This window comes from Mustelus asterias, chromosome 7 (assembly GCF_964213995.1).
Source record: "Mustelus asterias chromosome 7, sMusAst1.hap1.1, whole genome shotgun sequence".
Lineage (NCBI taxonomy): Eukaryota > Metazoa > Chordata > Chondrichthyes > Carcharhiniformes > Triakidae > Mustelus > Mustelus asterias.
Genome location: NC_135807.1, coordinates 14,405,571 through 14,421,070, shown reverse-complemented (window position 1 = coordinate 14,421,070; position 15,500 = coordinate 14,405,571). Strand labels below are relative to the sequence as shown.

Genomic DNA, 15,500 nt, shown 5'->3' with positions numbered 1-15,500 from the left:
GCTGTAAAACTTTATTGCTCTGTATTCTTGGGTTGCCACAGTCCACCTGGTGTAGATGCACCAATGGTGCTGTTCAGGAAGGAGAGGGAAACAAGAGGTCAAGTTTCAGTTCAGGGACTGTGATGACTTCAGTCAGGCAAATGCGGTTGGCCTGCTAGAGTATGAGCTCCCTGATTGAGTCCTCATTTGGTGTATGTATTTGGCTGAGGAGCCAATGGTGCGAAGCTACCATCTGTGGGATTATGACTGAAAGCTTCTAAGTCAGAAACTCGCCTAAAAGTACCAATATCCCAGCGTCGCGGATCACTGGTTGGCCTTGGATAGCCGACTCGGGTCAGTGCAGAGTGCCGCTCAATTCAGGGCTGGAGCGCGGCCGGATGGACGCCGCTTCTCTCCTGTTAACACACAGCATGCTCATTGGGAACACGATGTAAAATATTCATAGACGACCCGATTCTGGCTCAGGATTTCGTGTGTAGCAGAGCAGCTATCTCGTTGCGATCTATCGAAAGTCATCCCTGATTGAATTCTCCCGAAGTTAATTTGATTTTGTTTATTTGGTTGGACACAAAAAGATGCCCCTGATTAAGTCCCAATTAATGGCCCAATCAGGGAGCCTCATGTTCCATATTTAAAGCAGGTGTGTCAGTCTCTCTGCCTGCTGAAGCAGGGAGCACACTCTGTTGTGTAGTATGTCTTGTAAATAAAGGAACTTTTGGTGACAGGACCTTTGCCTCCTTGGATTTATTACAGGGATCTTTCACCAGAGGTCATCAGCTTTCCCTAAGGAAGGTCATAGACTTGAAACATTAAGTCCATTCATCTCTCTCCACAGAGGCTGCCTGGCCTGCTGACCGAGTATTTCCAGCATTTTCAGCTTGTAGTTCCAAAAATGTGCAGAGCAACAAGGCCAATCTGCTGGAGATAATTACACAAAGAAACAGCACTGATGGGAATTCGGGCGAGGGGTCTCCAAAGCTCTCTGTTCCCAAAGCCTGTACTGTGCTGTAATGTTCTATGTTACTCCTCTTGACTCGCTAGCTGACTTTAGGTGACCACTTACCTCTTTAGCACTTTTAATTTTGGCCAAGAAAGTGCGTAACTCCATGGATTCAGCAAACAGTGCCCGGCACACGGCCTGATAATGGTTCGGAGCCTCTGCTGGGGTTGTCAAGTGAGCAGCACACAGCTGACAAAGAGAAAACAAAAAGAAAATCGTTAGTCACTTACTTCTCACTCCACCTGACATAAAACCTTTTTCCAAATTATCTGGAAGCTTGGGGAGCCTACAGCTCCCTGCTGCTTTCTCCATGGCGATGCCTCGGCCAATCAGAGTCATTTTACTCCTTGAGCATACATTGTTGTGATTGTTTGAAACTTGGCATTCTTGCGTTTGTCCTGAGGAGTGCGGGACAGATGGCCACATGTTTGAGTTTATTTATTAGTGTCACAAGTAGGCTTACATTAACACTGCAGTGAAGTTACTATGAAAATCCCCAAGTCGCCACACTCCGGCGCCAGTTTGGGTACACTGAGGGAGAATTCAGCATGGCCAATGCACCTAACCTTTCAGACTGTGGGAGGAAACTGGAGTACCTGGAGGAAACCCACGCAGACACGGAGTGAATGTGCAAACTCCGCACAGACAGTGACCCAAGCCCGGAATCGAACCCGGGTCCCTGGGGTTGTGAGGCGGCAATGCTAACCACCGTGCCACTGCGCCACCCATGTCAGCAAATTCTGAATCGTTAACCTAGATTTTCTACTTTAGTCGATGAATGACCTACATGTCGCTGCTTTTGTGTCAGAATTTCAACATCCGTGAATTTGTTCTGGCCTTAATTGTATAATGTTTTACTGTCGTTCCTCATAACCTGTTACCGGGTGCAGCGGTACTTGACAACACAGTTCTGGGATGCCCTTCAGCCACTCAGCAACGGGTCTGTTGCTTTGAGTTTTCGTAGCCTCGCTGAATGGTGTCTAAGATCCTTACGTGGGCTGTTTGTGCTTGAAAGGAATTGTCAGAAGGTATTTCCATCATTTCCTAGGTGCCAGTCACTGGGAATGAAAGTTAGGTGAGTTGAGTAGAGCCCTGGCAAACCACTCAGCTAGATTACCACCCAGGCAGCGAAGATGAAAAGCTGCCCCGTCGTCTGTGAAGGTTGGATGAGGTTCAGTTCCAGGACAATTCTTCAAGAGGAAATTGATCCTGTTCCAACCGACACTGCGCCACAAACCCTTCTCTAATACACTGACATCTCAATAAATCAACATCCATGGCACAGACTTCTGCTTGTGTCAACGTTATCAGCATTGATATCAATGATAATCAACATTGATTATCAACATTTGGCAAAAGCCAAAGCACTAAAGAGCAAAGGTCCATGATGAGCCAAAATTCCACAGAGGCAGATCCCGCTTAGCCAAACTGTGCTTGCAAGAATAATATTGCTCAAATCCTTTGCCATAGAGGAGTTTCTCCAGAGCAAACAAACTGGCCTGTTCTCCTACAGTCAGGTGACTGGGCTGACCAGACTGGCCTGGACCGAAGTGTGTTGAAATCTGAAGCGTTGGGCAAGCTATCATTCCACACTGAGATTTCTCTGATGTGAGATGGGCTAATGATGAAACCTCAGAGAAAGCTAGAATCATAGACTCCCTGCAGAGCCCAAAAAAGTTTATTTATTGGTGTCACAAGTAAGGCTTACATTAACACTGCAATGAAGTTACTGTGAAAATCCCCCAGTCGCCACACTCCAGCGCCTGTTCAGGTACACTGAGAGAGAATTTAGCACGACCAATGCACCTAACCAGCACAGTCTTTGGACTGTGGGAGGAAACCGGAGCACCCGGAGGAAACCCACGCAGACATGGGGAGAAGATGCAGACTCCGCACAGATAGTGACCCAAGCCAGGAATCGAACCCGGGTCCCTGGGCGCTGTGAGGCAGCAGCGCTAACCGCTGTGCCACCATGCCACCCCCAGAGCAGCCCTTCGAGTCTGCCCCCGACTCTTTGACAGGGGATATCTTGCCCAGGCTCTCTCCCCCGCCCCATCCCCGTAACCCCACACATTTCCCTTGGCCAATCCACCTAACCTGCACATCTTTGGAAGATGGGAGGAAGACACGTGGGGCGGCAGGGTTAGATAACGTGGGATTACGGGGATAGTGTCTGAGTGGGGTTGTTGTCAGTGCAGGCTCGATGGGCTGAATGGCCTCCTTCTGCGCTGTTGGGATTCTATGATTCATTTGTCAGAGCAGCCATGGCCTGAAAATAAAAACATTAATTAACACTGGAGTTAAGAAAGGCCGCAAAAAACAAATTCACAGAGGGCACCAAACAAAGCAGACGCAATTCCACAGCTCACCGCTCCCTCCCCACTAACACAAATAGGATACTGCTTTCATTTTATGTTCCCCCTATTAACATCTTCAGCGAAATGTCTAAATTTGATGTTGCACTCCTGTGAGAGGATTTATATTATTGGTAAGCAGCAGCAATTTTTTGGCAATTTATCCTTGTATCTTTTTTGCACAACTGACATTGTAAGAAGATTTGTTAGTATCACGGTTCAGATCAGGAGACTGCAAAGTAAAAACCGGAGGCAGAATTTTATTCCATTTCTGTCATGTCAAATCTGTGATTGAGTTGTTTTGTGGATAATGCAGAGAAATTGCCGCATGCCCTGGCTTCTCAGTGAGGCAGCGTGGTTATATATTAAAACATCACTGACGGGTGCAAAGTGATGCCGCATCTTAAGCCTTTGAGCTAAGTCTTTGCGTCTGCATCTCAACAATGCAGAAAAACTGCAAACGCACTCAACGATAGTTGCCAGTCCAGAAGCCTGGTAAATAAAAAAAACCACAGAACTTCCAGTAACTCTCCATTTCTCAGCCAACCCGAACAATCAGGCTTTCTACAGTGGGAGGAGCTGAGGTCAAGACTAATTTTTCCACTATTCTCTTAAATGGCCACAGCTCTTGTCACATACCAGAAAACTTTTATTTCAACAATGGCCCTGCCACGTGCAAATATGTGTTTGGCGTTTTAATTACCTGGAGTTTCCCTGAAAACTTTCACAGCCCCCTTAAATTCTGAGCCTTCTGTAACTTGTGTCAATAGGCTAAAAAGCACCACTGATGAAAATACAATTTGGGTTTCTCTGGCCAACTCTGGGGACTGGTGTGTGAAAACGCAGTAAAGACTTCCAACCAACCCATGGATGTTTCTGCTTGCTTGATGCAGAATGCACTCCCCCCACCCCACCCCCGTCGAAACAAATCCAATGAACCGTGTTGGTAAACTTCACCTGTTTCTCCAGGCAGGAACACTATTGACTTTCAGGAATACTTGGAGCAGCTGGGTGGATCAAAGCTTTCTGCAACCGGCCTGCCACCCAGGTCAGCCAGCCTAGCTGGCATTGACTTTACTGTTGACACTATCCTGAAAGGCGGCAGACATACCTCATTCCGGTATCAGATTTTTAAAAAATTCATTTGTGGGACATGGGTGTCGCTGGCTGGCCAGCATTTATTGCCCATCCCTAGTTCCCCCTTGGAGGGCAGTTGAGAGTCAACCACATTGCTGTGGCTCTGGAGTCACATGTAGGCCAGATCGGGTAAGGACGGCAGATTTCCTTCCCTGAAGTACATTAGTGAACCAGATGGGTTTTTCCAACAATCGACAATGGTTTCATGGTCATCAGTAGATCCTTAATTCCAGATATTTTTTATTGAATTCAAATCCCACCACCTACCGTGGGGGATTCAAACCCGGGTCCCCAGAATGTTAGCTGAGTTTCTGGATTAATAGTCCAGCGATAATACCACCAGGCCATCACCTCCCCTCTGCCACAGGAGGTTGGCTTAGTTCCAAACTTCCACCATCAAGTCTCTCACCCTTAAGCAAAGACTTTCCCCCAAAGATTGGTGCACACTAGATAGTCATCAGAGAAAGAAGGTCTTGCATTTACATAGCACCTTTCAGGACCTCAGGAAGTTCCAGAGTGCTTTGGTTGTGACTAGTGGCGTTCCACAAGGATCAGTTCTGGGATCCTTGTTGTTCGTAGTATATATAAATGATTTGGATGAAAATGTATCTGGTCTGATTAATAAGTTCACAGACAACACAAAAATCAAGGCAAGTTTTTTTTACACTGAGGGTGGTGAATGTCTGGAAAGTGCTACCCGAGGAGGTGGTGGGAGCAGGTACGATAGCGGCATTTAAAGGGCATCTAGACGAATACATGAATAGGATGGGAATGGAAGGATACGGACTTCGTAAGTGCATATGGTTTTAGTTTAGGCAGGCATCATGATCGGCACAGGGTTGGAGGGCCAAAGGGCCTGTTCCTATGCTGTACTGTTCTTTGTTCTTTGCAGCTAATGATGTGTATTTGAGGTGTAGTCAGCGTTGCAATGTAGGAAACATTGCAGCCAAGCTCCCACAAACAGCAATGTGATATTGGGTCAGATAATCTATATTAATATACTGGTTGAAGGATAAACATTGGCTACAACACCAGAGAGAACTGCCTCACCCTACATTGAAATGTTGTAATGGGATATTTAACATTTGCCTGTGGTGACAGATAGAATCTCATTTTTAGCATTTAATCAACATGCAAGTTCAAAAAGACAGTCGCTATTCACAAAGGTTAATCTTCTTTGTTTCATTCCAATGATACGTGCCAGTGGCGAAGCCCATGCTTTGTCTGTGTTTCTTATTGCTGTTTACTATTGTTGCAGCTGGCTTACTTTGAACCTTCTCCCTTTTTCTTGGAACCAGATTGCACATTAGCAAGATGAGAAGTTGAACATGCATAGCTTTCCCCTTTTTCCAATCCTTCAAGCTTGAATCAAAGGGTTGGAGCGTGCTGAGACACTCCTCATTACCAGGGAACAACTTAAATAAAGCTTTGAGACGACACCTCCACGAAAGTAGCACTCCCTCCAGACGGCACTGCGGCTTCAAGTCTGGATTGGTGCTGAAGACTCTGCTGTGGGAAGTGAAGCACAAGCTTCTGAGTCAGAGCTGTGAGACAGGGCTGGTCTGGAGACAACTGCCAGGTTTTTAGTTCTGGCTGTGCAGGGAGAAGGTTCCACAATCAATGAAATGTTATTATCACGATCCCTCTGAACACAGCATGGACCATTCCCCACTGAAGTATGGGCATGTGGGAGGGTGATTACTGAGATTTTGAATGGCAGATCCTTCACAGTAAGAAGTTTAACAACACCAGGTTAAAGTCCAACAGGTTTATTTGGTAGCAAAAGCCACACAAGCTTTCGAGGCTCTGAGCCCCTTCTTCAGGTGAGTGAAGACACTCACCTGAAGAAGGGGCTCAGAGCCTCGAAAGCTTGTGTGGCTTTTGCTACCAAATAAACCTGTTGGACTTTAACCTGGTGTTGTTAAACTTCTTACTGTGTTTACCCCAGTCCAACGCCGGCATCTCCACATCAGATCCTTCACACCCAGGTCCTGAATGCAGTGCAGAAAAAAACTACAATGACCTCACACGGGGGGGTCCCAAAGATATGTACAAATTTTCATTTCTCAATCTCTCTCAAAAACATCTCCTTTGAGAGAGATTGCTTTCTCCCTACACCAGTGTTCCAGCAAAGTTAGCAATGGCCCAAGCACCCTTATAAATGGGGCATGGGCCTCTGTCCAGCCAAATCGGTTATTGAATGTGAATGACCCTTTACTGGCTGCCAGGGCCACAGAAAGATGTGCACAGGACATGAGCGACAGCCTTGTACACACACAGTTCACCCAAGAGTGAGGCCCGTACATCACTATTGCCCCATCGCCTGTCTTCCTGGGATGTTAAACTACCCCTGCCATCCTACCCTGCAGAATAACCTCGAAACCTGCGTCCTCTGCCACCTCTGTCCTTGGCCAAGTGCGAGGGTCACCTGATGTACTCCAGAGGCAAAAGAAAAACAGCTCATTCCTGTCCCGGATAGCCCGCAGGAGAACCTACAGGGAGGCGTTGCTGAAGTGTGGGCTTGCTCTCTGTCTAGGTTCAGACATCCCCAGCTGAATCTGCAGTTGAAGGGGCTTGGTGAGAAGGAAAGGGGTTACCAGAGCAAGAAAGAATAGCAGAGGGCGGGGGCTGGGGTGGGGGTTGGATGGAATGATGGGGGGAGTTTTGAGGGTGTCAGAGGGTGAGGACAGGGTGCATCAGGAAATGGAACAAAGCGCCGTGGAACAGAGGTAGACAGGAAAGTTGTGGCCATGATGCAGAGCCTCCCTGTTTATCCATGAGGCTTTTACAAAACCCATTCGTACCTGCTGTATTATTGGCTGACAGTGGGTTTCACCAATGAAAAGTTGCCCCTGCCACAGGATCGCATGTATCTCCCCTGTAAAGCACCAGCACTAGGGCTAAAATTCCCCTCTACATTACAGAAACAGGCCTTACGGCCTAACTAGTCTATGCCCATGTGTATGCTCCACACCAACCTCCTCCCATCATTATTCATATAAGCATAACCTATTTCCTCCTTTGTGTGCTTCCTCTTAAATGCAGCCAATCTACACTTGTCGCTCAGACCTTTCTCCTAAATTCCCAATTGAATTTATTAGTGAAAACTTTTAAGGCCTCTAATTTTGTTTTCCCCCATGAGTGGGTTCACCTTCTCTCGATCTACCCTATTAGAGACATTGATCAGATAACCCCCTCAGCCTTCTCGAGAGTAAAAGAAAATAAGATCACCACAAAAAGAATAAAAGAGGTTAATAGAAATTGGGGTACGGAAAGGGATAGAAGGACGTTGTAACATTCCTGTCAGAAACTAGAAAATATATAAAGAAAACGTGTCACTTGGAAGAGAAAATAATTTCTCCGAGAGAAGAAAACTCTGTAGCATTTTAATTGACCTTCCCAAAGAACAAAAATCCAGGGCTCTGAGCTGCAACCAGAATAGCAAAAACCTTTGAATGAACTCCCCTCGTATTTACTGAACCTAAATGAGACATTGAAACCCTAAGGGGACATGGGCACACAACTTGTACCATCAAGAGCTTAACAAATCTCTGCTTCAGTCGGCTGTTAATTCGTACAGGTTATTTATCCTGGGCTTTTAACTCCGCACACACATTCCGAAAACATTTACCTGACGGTTTGCACGCTAAACATGTTAACAGGGTCAACACTTCACCCCAGCAGCAAAATAGTGGATTGTGCAGCCTGTGATATAATGTATTTCTTGCTTATTCTCAGGAACTGCTTCGATTTTAAAATTCTCATCTTTGTTTTCAACTCCCTCATCGCCTCAGCCCCCCAGCTCCATCTCTGTAAACTCCTCTAGACCAGCAATGCTCCGAGATATCGGAGCTCCTCCGATTCCATCCTCTTCAGTATCCCTGATTCTAACTGAACTGAATATTTGGGTGTCACGGAGGCACAGTGGTTAGCACTGCTGCCTCACAGCGCCAGGGACCCGGGATCGACTCCCGGTTTGGGTCACTGTCTGTGTGGCATTTGCACATTCTCCCCGTGTCTGCGTGGGTTTCCTCCGGGTGCTCCGGTTTCCTCCCACAGCCCAAAGGTGTGCGGGTTAAGTGCACAGGCCATGCTGAATTGTCCCTCAGTGTACCCGAACAGGCGCTGGAGTGCGGCGACTAGGAGATTTTCACAGTAACTTCATTGCAGTGTTAATGTAAGCCTACTTGTGACTAATAAACAAACTTACTTAATTCCCACCGTCACATCATCTAACCCTAGCAGCATTTCAATCTATTCCTTTGTCCCACTTCTTAAATGTTTATTATTCATTCACAGGATTTGAGTGTCGCTGGCCAGGCCAACGATTATTGCCCATCCCTAATTGCCCCCGAGGAGGTGTTGGTGAGCCACCTTTTTGAACCAATGTGGTTCAGGTACACCCACAGTGCTGCCAGGGAGGGGGTTCCAGAATTTTGACTCTCTGACAAGAAAGAAATGATGACATAACTCCAAGTCAGGATGGTATGTGACTTGGGGGGGCATCGCAGGTGGTGATGTTCCTACGAACCTGCTACCCTTGTCCTTCTAGGTGGTAGAGGTCATGGCCATGGAAAGTGCCGCTGCAGATGACTTGGTGAGTTGCTGCAGTGCATCTTGTAGATGGTACACATTGTGCACAGACTGTACGCCAGTGATGGAGGGAGTGAATATTTAAGGTGGTGGATGGGATGCCAATTGAGCGGGCTGCTTTGTTTGGATGGTGTTGAGCTTCTTGAGTGTTGTTGGAGCTGCACTCGTCCAGACAAGTGGAGAATATTCCATCGCACTCCTGACTTGTGCTCCTAAAAGAGAAAATGCTGGAAAATCTCAGCAGATCTGGCAGCATCTGTGAGGAGAGAAAAGAGCTGACGTTTTGAGTCCAGATGACCCTTTGTCAAAACTTTGTCATGCTTTGACGAAGGGTCATCTGGACTTGAAACATCAGCTCTTTTCTCTCCTTACAGATGCTGCCAGACCTGCTGAGATTTTCCAGCATTTTCTCTTTTGGATACTTTGTCTGTATAGCGCGCAAGATACAAAACCTCTCACTGTATACTAATACATGTGACAATAATAAATCGAATCAAATCACATAAGCAGAAATTCAACTGGCAAATATCCAATGTGAGTGTTCTGGCACTTAGGGACCAGATTAAGTTTTAAATCAGACACATCACATCTCAGACTAATGATGCGCATAATTTTGAATAATGTTTACCTCAGAGGTAAGAGGGACCTCTCTATTCTCCAAGAGGTTTACTTTCCCCCCCCCCCCATCTCACACACTGCAAATTGCAATACGCAAATAATCATCAACCTCGATATCTCCCATGAAATCCAGCACTCAATCTATCGTGAAAAATAAAACTCCAATAACAAACTAAACGAGGCAGGAATTTATTATAAAAAAAATAATGAAATGATCCCTGCAGCTTTCTGCGCTACCGAATTTAATAAAAAGGTTTTAGCGTCTTTCTTCATTACATGAAAAACGCAGAGTTGCCGTAGCAACCAGGCTACCGGCCTCCCCTTCCCCCTGCTGCGATTCTGACCTTTAGTTACTCGGTCATCTGTTCCCACCAGTGGAAAGCCAAACTGACAATCTCCAGAGGATTACTGGAACGACAAGTCAGTGCTGTTTCTCCTGGGGCCTAGCAAGAAAGGCTTCTGCCTCACGTAACAAAGGAAAACTGGAGATATGTGAAAACAAATTCTGAACTTCACATTTAAAATATATCCTAAGTATTGTATGGAAGGTGGGATACCAAGCCAGCAGTAGATTGAGCTTTATTTATTAAAGTTTGAAGAGGGTTGAATGATTGGAAAAATAACTATGTCAGCTTCACAGACCATTAACTAATACCTCAGCCATCGGCCTTCTGAGTTTCAAGCTGCAATGAATGTTAAGGTTGCCAACCTTTCAGGATTGTCTAAGAATTAAACATTAATCTCCTAGAGACTGCTGCCAGCAGCCTCGAAGAAAAATGATAGGGACATTTAAAAATATTATTGTGGGATATTTTCATTACAAACTTTAATCAGCAATAAATGGAGATTAGGTGAAATGCAAGTATTTTTGATGGAACGTCAATCTGAAATATTGAGTGGTATTTAATGTATCATAGAATCCCTACAGTGCAGAAGGGAATCCCTACAGCCCATCGAACCTGCACCGACAACTATCCCCATTGTAATGATTTCAATCCAGCCATTGAGGTTGGCCTATTGGAGTATGAATCCCTGATTAAGGATCCAATTGATGGGCCAATCAGGGAGTCTTTGCCTTGTACTGAACCAGGAGTGTCAGTTCCTCTGACACCCCCAAAGGTAGACTGCTGACTGCTAGCACTCTGTGTACTGCTGTTAGAGTTTGTAAATAAAGAGATTTTGGTAAAGGGACTTCTGCCTCCAAAGACTTATTACACCCGTAACCCTACATATTTATCCTGCTAATACTCTGAACACTAATGGTCAATTTAGCATGGCCAATTAACCTAACCCGCACACCTTTGGAGTGTGGGAGAAAACTGGAGCACCCGGAGGAAATCCACGCAGACACAGGGAGAACGTGCAAACTCCACACAGACAGTCACCCGAGGCTGGAATTGAACCCGGGTCTCTGACACTGAGGCAGCTGTATTAACCACTGTACACCGTGCCATCCAATATGTGACAGAGCAAGTTGGGAACTCCACAGTGTCTACTTTTCAGAAGGCCTGCTTCATTAGCTGCTATTTAAGTGACTTTTCCTAGGATCAAGGACCTGAGGGGCAGGAAGTCCACTCACCACGAGCAACCAGCCAATCAGACGCCAGCAGCTGCGCTTACTCAGCTGCAACACCGAGTAGGACGTGGTTGCTGCCGATAATATATTTGCCCAAGGCCCAGGTTAGTCGAGGAACCCAGGCCACAGTTGGAGGGAAGGGATCACACAGAAGGTGAAAGGAGGCTGGTAGCAAGGGCAGGGTGCTGAATCTCAGCACTCCCACCTCCCCCAACCCCAACCTCTTTCCCAATGTCAGGTCCCTTGATCCAAGCCCTGACTGCCTGACAATGATAACACTCCTCCCCCGCCCGCGGTGCTAGGAAGTTAACCCAACAGATAAACTACAGCAAGGAAGCTCACACACACAACATGAGGTCGCTCCTGGAGCAGGAGAGAAGCGACGACCAACTCACCAAGACAGGGGAGCACAAATGCACACGAAGAAACAGAGTGCAATATTAAAAGCCAAACTGCAGGCTGAGCTCAAGAATGAGCAACATACAAACATTCAGGTATTCACGGTGGAAAGGGATCTGGGTGGTTGTACTGCTGGTTTGCGGTGGACAGAAAGGATCGAGCATGTGGACATAAAGAAAGAGGATGTGTTGGAACTATTGAATGGCATCAAGGTTGGTAAGTCGCCGGGACCGGATGGGATGTACCCCAGGTTACTGTAGGAGGCGAGGGAGGAGATTGCGGAGCCTTTGGCGATGATCTTTGCATCGTCGATGGAGACGGGAGAGGTTCCGGAGGATTGGAGGATTGCAGATGTGGTCCCTATATTCAAGAAAGGGAACAGGGACAGCCCGGGAAATTACCGACCGGTGAGTCTAACCTCAGTGGTTGGTAAGTTGATGGAGAGGATCCTGAGAGACAGGATTTATGATCATCTAGAGAAGTATAGTATGATCAAAAGTAGTCAGCACGGCTTTGTCAAGGGCAGGTCGTGCCTTACAAGCCTGGTTGAGTTCTTTGAAAATGTGACCAAACACATTGACGAAGGAAGAGCGGTGGATGTGGTCTATATGGACTTCAGCAAGGCGTTCGATAAGGTCCCCCATGCAAGACTTCTTGAGAAAGTGAGAGGGCATGGGATCCAAGGGGCTGTTACCTTGTGGATCCAGAACTGGCTTGCCTGCAGAAGGCAGAGAGTGGCTGTGGAGGGGTCTTTCTCTGCATGGAGGTCAGTGACCAGTGGAGTGCCCCAGGAATCTGTTCTGGGACCCTTGCTGTTTGTCATTTTCATAAATGACCTGGATGAGGAAGTGGAGGGATGGGTTGGTAAGTTTGCTGACGACACCAAGGTAGGTGGTGTTGTGGATAGTTTGGAGGGATGTCAGAAGTTGCAGCGAGACATAGATAGAATGCAAGACTGGGCGGAGAAGTGGCAGATGGACTTCAACCCGGATAAGTGTGTGGTGATCCATTTTGGCAGATCCAATGGGATGAAGCAGCAGTATAATATGAAGGGTACCATTCTTAGCAGTGTAGAGGATCAGAAGGACCTTGGGGTCCGGGTCCATAGGACTCTTAAATCGGCCTCGCAGGTGGAGGATGCGGTCAAGAAGGCGTACTGGCCTTCATTAATCGAGGGATTGAGTTTAGGAGTCGGGAGATAATGCTGCAGCTTTATAGGACCCTGGTTAGACCCCACTTGGAGTACTGCGCGCAGTTCTGGTCACCTCATTACAGGAAAGATGTTGAAGCCATTGAAAGGGTGCAGAGGAGATTTACAAGGATGTTGCCTGGATTGGGGGGCATGCCTTATGAGGATAGGTTGAGGGAGCTTGGTCTCTTCTCCCTGGAGAGACGAAGGATGAGAGGTGACCTGATAGAGGTTTACAAGATGTTGAGAGGTCTGGATAGGGTAGACTCTCAGAGGCTATTTCCAAGGGCTGAAATGGTTGCTACGAGAGGACACAGGTTTAAGGTGCTGGGGGGTAGGTACAGAGGAGATGTCAGGGGTAAGTTTTTCACTCAGAGGGTGGTGGGTGAGTGGAATCGGCTGACGTCGGTGGTGGTGGAGGCAAACTCGTTGGGGTCTTTTAAGAGACTTCTGGATGAGTACATGGGATTTAATGGGATTGAGGGCTATAGATAGGCCTAGAGGTGGGGATGTGATCGGCGCAACTTGTGGGCCGAAGGGCCTGTTTGTGCTGTGGCTTTCTATGTTCTATTAATTAATCTTCAACTTCCAGGACAAACATGAAAAAGGAAATCTGAGTCACTCAATGAATGAATGGAGTGAACATTCCCTTCGGAAGGAGAGGGATAAGCCCATGGTAACCAACCAGGGAAAACAGATTGTTGACAAAGAAAAACACAACACAAAGGAGGGTAAAAGTGAACCAGATGTTGACACCCGAGCACTCTACACACCAAGTACAACAACTTCAACTCCAGAATAACAAAGTCACAAAGCAGTAGAGACCAGCACTCCTCCAAACTTGAAAAGAACAAAATCTGGAAGAGTCACAGAGCCTTTAGACAGTCCAACTCTATAAAGTTGACTTTGGACGGAGAAGAGGGAGCATGGAAATACTATTATAAATATATTTGGGTAAAGACTTGGGGTGAGGTGTAGTATTAGGGCATTCTGGACTGTAATGGTTCATGTAGGACTGGTGAAACAGCACTGTCCACATTCTGATGTAGAGAGTCACATGGGGGTTGTAGAGTGTAGAGGTGTCTGGTAGAGTTTGGTATGAAGATAGCACCCAGTCAGAACGGCATCCTGTATATATGTATATAGTTATATGCTATTAATCAACAGTTATTGTTCAACCATATAAACCTCTAGACCTCTTCATGAGATAATGTACAACCTTACAGTGGTTAGCACTGTTGCCTCACAGCGCCAGAGACCCGGGTTCGATTCTGAGCTCGAGTCCACAGCCTGTGTGGAATCTGCATATTCTCCCTGTGTCTGCGTATGTTTCCTCCAGGGGCTCCAGTTTCCTCCCGCAGTCCGAAAGATGTGAGGGCCATGCTAAATTGTATCCAGTGTCAGGGAATTAACAGGCTAAATGTGTGGGGTTACGGGGCTGGGGCCTGGGTGGGATTGTGGTTGGTGCAGACTCGATGGGCTGAATGACCTCCTTCTGCACTGTAGGGATTCTATGAATACTTGTCACCAAGTTCACCTGTGTTTGGGGGGGGGGGGGGGAATTAAATTTGAGCTGTTAACTGTTTCTCTCCACAGATGCTGACTGATCTGTTGATCAAATGTTTCCAACAATTCCTGGAAAATGATTATCAAAAGCCAAGAATGTATGTCGGGAAGAGTGAGATAATGTAGGCGGAGGAGGTGGTTGGGAGGGCGTGTGGTGTGCTGGCCTTTATCAATCGAGGGATTGAGTTTAGGAGTCTGGGGATAATGATGCAGCTATATAAGACCCTCATCAGACCCCACTTGGAGTACTGTGCTCAGTTCTGGTCGCCTCATTACAGGAAGGATGTGGAAAAGATTGAAAGGGTGCAGAGGAGATTTACAAGGATATTGCCTGGATTGAGTGGCATGCCTTATGAGGATAGGCTGAGGGAGCTTGGTCTTTTCTCCTTGGAGAGACGAAGGATGAGAGGAGACCTAATAGAGGTATATAAGATGTTGAGAGGCATAGATCGGGTGGACTCTCAGAGGCTTTTTCCCAGGGTGGAAATGTCTGCTACGAGAGGACACAGGTTTAAGGTGCTGGGGGGTAGATACAGGGGAAATGTTAGGGGTAAGTTTTTCACACAGAGGGTGGTGGGCGAGTGGAATCGGCTGCCGTCAGGGGTGGTGGTGGCGAACTCAATAGGGTCTTTTAAGAGACTCCTGGATGAGTACATGGAGCTTAATAGGATGGAGGGTTATAGGTAGGTCTAGAAGGTAGGGATGTGTTCGGCACAACTTGTGGGCCGAAGGGCCTGTTTGTGCTGTAGTTTTTCTATGTTTCTATGATCCTAACACTGAGATCCCAGAATACTGAGAACACTCTCCATCCAACAGGTGCTGTGATGATGAGGCTGCAGGAACAATGAACAAGATGATCTGATTGGCTTGAAATGTTCATTTTATCTCCTCCATCTTTGGGACAGGTGACAGCAGGTCGATGGCTCCGGCCTGAAGGATTCATACAGCACAGCGAGAATAAAACTAACTTCCTGAAAAATATAGGAAAGCTGTGACCTGACTGGCTGGAAGGAAATCTGTGCTAAATTTGAGAAAGAACACTGCAAAACAAATTAATTAACTAAGTAG

The 15,500-nt window shown here is 46.7% G+C and overlaps 1 protein-coding gene across 3 annotated transcripts in view; it reads right to left on the bottom strand.

The window, feature by feature from the left end:
- Positions 1 to 15,500, bottom strand: part of LOC144495572 (protein spire homolog 1-like) — a 266,677-nt gene that overhangs the window by 121,904 nt on the left and 129,273 nt on the right. For all 3 annotated transcript variants that reach the window (XM_078215700.1, XM_078215699.1, XM_078215701.1), the window contains exon 4: positions 1,064 to 1,189. In XM_078215700.1, the coding sequence (XP_078071826.1) occupies positions 1,064 to 1,189 (126 nt within the window). The remainder of the gene's footprint in view (positions 1 to 1,063; positions 1,190 to 15,500) is intronic.